This window comes from Arachis duranensis, chromosome 9 (genome assembly GCF_000817695.3).
Source record: "Arachis duranensis cultivar V14167 chromosome 9, aradu.V14167.gnm2.J7QH, whole genome shotgun sequence".
In the NCBI taxonomy this organism is placed as follows: domain Eukaryota; kingdom Viridiplantae; phylum Streptophyta; class Magnoliopsida; order Fabales; family Fabaceae; genus Arachis; species Arachis duranensis.
This window is the reverse complement of record NC_029780.3, coordinates 19,699,010-19,705,466: the sequence shown is the minus strand read 5'-3', so window position 1 is coordinate 19,705,466 and position 6,457 is coordinate 19,699,010. Positions and strand designations below refer to the sequence as shown.

Sequence of the window (6,457 nt, the reverse complement as noted above, 5' to 3'; positions counted from 1 at the left end):
TTAGATTTTTTTCATTAGAATTTAAATATTTCTCCTGATAATTTAAAGTGACGTCTTAGTAAAAAAATAAAAAAAGTGCCAATTGACTACATTTTTTATTGATTATCTAGTGGTATTGAAAAAAAAATAAAGTAACAATTCCATCCTCAAGAATTTCAACCTAGAACTAATTACCCCTTTAAGAAAACATTAATTAAGTACTCCACGATATCAAATGATAGATATATATGTCCTTCAGTTAATAGATAATACGTATTTTGTTGTTGTCGCATGAATATAAAAATGATGTAATTTTGGACAATAAAACATTCATTTTTTTGAACTTTTATATAACTTTATCAAATGCTTTTTATTTACTATGAATATTATCATAATAGATAAAATTTCATTTCAAAAATTATTATCTACATAACAATCTTTTATATTTACACACATTATAATAATTAACCATACATATAAACACTATCCTTAAATTATACCTGATAAATTAATAAAAAACATAATATATCCAATTTTTATTATCTTAAAGAATTAAATTAATACTTTGGGGACCTGATTATCATTTTAAGCAAAACAAAAAATATGTTTCGGGGTAGTGAAGAGTGAACGGTAGAAGTCTTAGCTACTTAGCGTGCAATCAAACACTGGCATCGTATTGGACACACTATCAGCTTTACTGATGAGCTGAGATTTCACCAAGATAACGAACTGCCCCCTTCCCATTCACAACATTTCTTTCTTTCCATTCCATGCCCGCCATGTTGACACTCCCAAACGACACCGTTTTCCTCCAAAACACAATGCACTCTCCTACCTCCTCCTTCTCTCCCCACTCCCCACTCATCATCCCATTCCCGTCTCCATGTCGTCATCCCTCCACCACCAAATTCCCTCTCATCCGCTGCTCCCTCGCCGGCGAATCTTCCACCGCCTCTCCCGCCAAGCCCGCCGCCCTCCCCCGCTCCGCTGTCGGTGCCTCTGTGGACTGTGTTGTGGTCGGCGGCGGTATCAGCGGCCTCTGCATCGCGCAGGCGCTCTCCACCAAGCACGCCAAGGCCGCCGCGAACGTCGTCGTTACCGAGGCCCGAGACCGAGTTGGAGGCAACATCACCACCATCGAGAGGGACGGTTATCTGTGGGAGGAAGGTCCCAACAGTTTCCAGCCCTCTGATCCCATGCTTACCATGGTGGTAAGAATTACGTTCCCTTTTCACTTAGTTCTGTTGCTGTTTCCTTTTTCATCGTCTTTTAGGTTTCGTTATTCGGAATGGAATGGGCGAAATGGTTTTTCTCTCTAACTTTTTTATCTTAAACATTTTCTCTCTAAAGATTCCAAACCATTTATGGTATTTACTTTTTACTTCATTTTAGTATTTAGGATGATATTTAGGAAGCTTTTTAGGATGTTCTATCATCATTCTTGGGGAATTTATTAACATTAAGGTCTGTAATTTGAATTTTGAGGTGAACTTTGGAACCAGTATGTTGTGGTATGATGAATTTTGGGTAGAACCTCAATTGATTTTAATTTGACACTAGTCAAATTATTTTCCTTCACAAAGAAACCAGTAGTTTCATTTGATATATCATGTTATGTAATGACATTACATTTTCTGAATGCCATGACACATTTTTTGATATTGTAAATTTGTAACATGTTGGCTAATGCCTACTGAAATGGACCCAAATTGGCCTTCGAAAGAGTTAGGCTACAAATTTGGTTCTTCAAAGAAATGAAACATAATATTTCAAGGATGGATGACAATTAGAGATCATTTGATGTTTTCTTGATGACAGCTAACATTTGGAATAAAGTGAAATCAAAATTATTCTTTTGAAGTCCAAATTCATGCGACAACTATTTTGAGGACCAATTTGATGTCCACATTTCTTTCTAGGTCTAATTTGATGTTTTACACCTGAATTGTGAATTGTATTTGTGGACTGTTATGCATATTGCAGTTATTAGTTGTCTAGTTCTGTGTCTATGGTTGAATTATTAGTTTTTGGCAGGTGGATAGTGGTCTGAAGGATGAACTTGTTCTTGGTGATCCTAATGCGCCACGATTTGTGTTGTGGAATGGGAAATTGAGGCCAGTGCCTGGGAAGCCAACTGATTTACCTTTCTTTGATTTGATGAGCTTTGGTGGCAAGCTAAGAGCTGGGTTTGGTGCACTTGGAATTCGACCTCCTCCTCCAGTGTGTCTTCCTGATCCCTTTCTTTGATTTGATATTGTTGTCTCAATGCGTTTCCCAGAAGGGTAAATGGCAAGGATAATATGATTTTTCTCATATGATATAATATTGACGAAGGTGACAGGGTCACGAGGAATCAGTTGAAGAGTTTGTGCGCCGTAACCTTGGAGATGAAGTTTTTGAACGCCTAATAGAACCTTTTTGTTCTGGTGAGAGCCAGAATATTTATTATTGACTTGTTTTCACTCTTTTTTTTATTATCCTTGCCAACTACTTAGTATTTTGTGCTGTCAGAGATTTCTATATTCTTATAGATCTAATCATGTCAAGTTTTTTTATTGGTGAAATATAATCAATTCGTAGTGATAACTGATTTTTAGCCTTATCGAATTCAAAGTTTCAGAGACTCCCATAGAACATAAATCTGTCTTATTACTGTTCTTCTTTAAAGTTTGAGATACAAACTTGTGTAGTTGAGAACTTAATTGTTGTAAAAGCTTCGTTAATTTCTACCAATTGCTGTGTTCATTTAACTCTTCGTGAATATTATGTTGGATCCTTTAAACAGGCTACCTCATAAAACTGAATTTTATTATTTTCCTGTTTGAGGTTGTTGGAGTTGGGCAATACAAGAAGCAAGTCCAATCTAATTTGATTGTCCATAATTATTCATAGATTCTGTTTATTGCATATACTAGAAATCATAAACTTGGTCTATAACCTTGACACAATGAATTGTTTCCTCTCTTCCCTTTTCCTGCTTATAATCATGACTGAAGTGTATGAAAAAAACCAAATAATTGTATAAGCACATGCTTGATAGATTATACAAGTCAGCTAAAATTTCCCATAACTGATAAAAGACTGAAATTCATCTTGTATTTCATTTTGTGATTAATTTGTGGTGAGGTCACATCATCTAGCTTCTCTTTAATTGTGATTCTTTTCTTCAAGTAAACCATTATTTTTTTGTTGGAAATGCTACTGCTCAGCCGAATTTGTTCCATAAACAGGTGTCTATGCGGGTGACCCTTCAAAATTAAGTATGAAAGCGGCATTTGGAAAAGTTTGGAGGCTTGAACAAAATGGTGGAAGCATTATTGGTGGCACTTTCAAAGCAATACAAGAGAGAAAGAGTACTTCAAAACCTCCTCGAGATCCGTAATATTATATTTGCTCTGGAGCTTTTGGATTCATGCTATACTTTATTGGTTGTTTCACTAATTCAAGTCATTGTGTAGGCGCCTGCCAACACCAAAGGGCCAAACCGTTGGATCTTTCCGGAAGGGACTTACCATGTTGCCAGAGGCAATTTCTGCAAAGTATTCTTATGTGTCCCTTTACCTAATATTCCAGTAGATGTAAAACTGTTTTCTGAACTAGTCATCCTATTAAAATTCTGCCCTTGTGACAGGTTAGGCAACAAAGTGAAGTTATCCTGGAAGCTTTTGGGTATTAGTAAACTGGATAGTGGAGAGTACAGCTTGACATATGATACGCCAGAGGGAGTAGTCTCTTTGCAGACAAAAAGTGTTGTCATGACCATTCCTTCGCATGTTGCCAGTACATTGTTGCGTTCCATCTCTGTGAGTTTCTTTTCTGAAGAGGATTATATCAATTAATTATGAAATGAGTATTCGTCAGTAGAATGCCGGAACTTAACCATATAACATATTGAAACTCCCTTTACATTTGAATGTGTAAAAGTTTGCATATTTTCTATCAATTGCTACCTGATGGCAGGGCTTTGGTTTTCTCTGCTTGCATGATTTTGTGTGTGTGTGTGTGTGTGTTTGTGTGTGTGATTATTTGTTCACATGCATGTGTATGTGCTTCTGGTTGCCTATGTCTTTATTGATCCTCTTAATTTGATAGGAACATAATAATTGATTTCCTAAACTGTGCAATAATTATAGCAGAAGAGTTACCAATATAGCTAAAAACCTTAATATTGCTTGTTCTGTGACTTTTCCCTGACTAGTAAATCATCGTCAGACGAAAGCTATTTGTTTATGTTTGTCTGGATACGAAATTAGTAATAATGGAGAACAATATATTAGAGATGTTTTCAGGCACAGTACACACTCACAACCATGCTCTAAAAGTTAGTAAACAAAGTTTTCTGGACTTCACATCCTTTGATACAAGCTTTTCTGCTTGAGTCTAAGCTTCTCAATCAATGATTTATCTGGTGAATGAACAGTTTGTGGAATGATAGTCTCTATAGTCTATTCTATATATTAAGATCAGTCTTAATCTCTCTTCCAGGATGCTGCTGCAGACGCACTTTCAAAGTTTTATTACCCTCCAGTTGCTGCGGTTTCTGTTTCCTATCCAAAGGAAGCTATTCGATCAGAATGCTTGATAGATGGTGAATTGAAAGGGTTTGGTCAATTGCACCCACGGACCCAAGGGGTGGAAACATTAGGTAAATATTTTATTGCATACAGCAAAAAGCAGAGGCTTAGAACACTTTTAAGTTGCTGTATGTTTTTTTTTTTTTTTAATTATTACCTTCTACTTTGAATTTGGGATTGGAGAATGCAATGTTGTGCTGCATCAGGTTTTGTAATAAGGAAAATACATCTACATGGTTTTGACAGGAACTATATATAGCTCATCACTGTTCCCTAACCGAGCACCAGATGGAAGGGTTCTACTCTTGAACTACATCGGAGGCGCTACCAATCCTGGAATTTTATCAAAGGTTTAACATTTTTATAAAACATTAACATTTAATATAAATGATGTTTATTAGTCGGTATCAAATTGGGTTTATAGAGTTAGCCTTCCTTCTAGCATAAACTCTTCATGGATGGTATAAACTACAAAGAACCATTCATCTATAACTTGTGTACTGCTTGTCTAGTTGAAGCAATTATGGTCCCACATTCTTGTTTTAAATGTTTCTGCTTGATTATTGGTGGTGCTAGCTTTTAAGCATCATGTTCATTTCTTTTTGCTGATTAAATATGCTTGAAATCATTGCTATTATGATATTAAACATCAGTATAGACTACTGTGTTATATATAATCAAGTTTATTTCTTGATCTGCATTTCTCCCACATTTTGTTTCTTCTAAATTATTGTCTTGTTAAACTTTAATGGCAGACGGATAGTGAACTTGTTGAAGCAGTAGATCGAGATTTGAGAAAAATGCTCATAAACCCAAATGCCGGGGATCCATTCGCGCTGGGGGTGAGAGTTTGGCCTCAAGCTATTCCACAGTTCTTAGTTGGCCATCTTGATCTGCTAGATATTGCTAAATCTTCTCTCAAAAATACTGGGTTTGAGGGGCTGTTCCTTGGAGGCAACTATGTCTCGGGTGTTGCGTTGGGTCGATGTGTTGAGGGAGCCTATGAGATAGCTGCCGAAGTAGATGATTTTCTTGCACAGAAGGTTTACAAATAGTGGTAATATTTGTTTCCCGTTGAATTGTAATAGCAACTTTGCTCAAATCAGGCACTTCAGGTCCTTGGCAGATTCAGTTGCATAAGATGCGGATTTCAGATGTATTTAGCAAAGTAGTTCTCACAGTTACTCCACCCTTCCCCTCTGATCTCATAGGCTTAGTAGATTTTGACCTGTTATGACAATCCAGGCAATATTCTGAAACAATTGGACGAGTGTCATGATTGTAGGTCTTGTTTCTGAAATTTGTACATTTTGATTTTATTTTATAGTTTTCTTGTGTGGTTCTAATCCTCAAATGCTTCTGCACTATCCCAATAAGGGATGCTGGGAGCCTGGGAAGGATGCTGAGACTTATTCTTATGTTAAGCCAAAATAGGTCCTATCTATGTTTTTCAAGGAACAAAGTCCTTGTTTAAAATTTGTTTCAAGTTTCTTGAGGTTTACTAACCAAAAGATTGACGTGTTCGGTAATTTTGAGGTTAGGGACATGAGCTTCAAGGGATTTATTTTATAGGCTTTGCTTCTGTTTCTTGTTAACAGTACATGGCCTTGATTTTGATACAAATACAAATAGATGGGAATGACAAGATAATACGCATAGGATACATTTTGGCTTTGGACTGAAAGTGGGTTTGACGCCTACCTTGTTATGAGAAGGTGAAGATACTTATCTAGCTCTTGTTTCAAAACTCTCTTCTAATGACTTTATTTCTGGCTAATAGACTCCTTTCTGTGCTAACGATGTGGCAAGGTGGCAACGAGACTTTATTCTATTCATAATTGTGTGGGAATTACCCTATTGGCGTGTCGTCATTGATGAATAATGGAATTTTTCTTATGTAAGGT

The 6,457-nt window shown here is 36.4% G+C and overlaps 1 protein-coding gene across 1 annotated transcript; it reads left to right on the top strand.

Annotated features, from left to right (window-relative positions):
- Positions 1 to 636: 636 nt before the first annotated feature.
- Positions 637 to 5,877, top strand: LOC107465061 (protoporphyrinogen oxidase 1, chloroplastic). The gene is made up of 9 exons (XM_016084037.3): positions 637 to 1,190; positions 2,014 to 2,199; positions 2,321 to 2,405; positions 3,210 to 3,357; positions 3,438 to 3,518; positions 3,611 to 3,782; positions 4,465 to 4,624; positions 4,800 to 4,903; positions 5,309 to 5,877. The coding sequence occupies exons 1-9, from the start codon at positions 750 to 752 to the stop codon at positions 5,606 to 5,608; spliced, it is 1,677 nt and encodes a 558-aa protein (XP_015939523.1). The 5' UTR covers positions 637 to 749; the 3' UTR covers positions 5,609 to 5,877.
- Positions 5,878 to 6,457: the final 580 nt, after the last annotated feature.

Excerpts from the sequence above, each read along its gene's own strand:
- LOC107465061 (XM_016084037.3), top strand. The coding sequence starts at position 750 with ATGCCCGCCATGTTGACACTCCCAAACGACACCGTTTTCCTCCAAAAC. Across the intron at positions 2,406-3,209 it reads AATAGAACCTTTTTGTTCTG|GTGTCTATGCGGGTGACCCT; the intron begins GTGAGAGCCAGA and ends TTCCATAAACAG. Across the intron at positions 3,519-3,610 it reads CCAGAGGCAATTTCTGCAAA|GTTAGGCAACAAAGTGAAGT; the intron begins GTATTCTTATGT and ends CCCTTGTGACAG.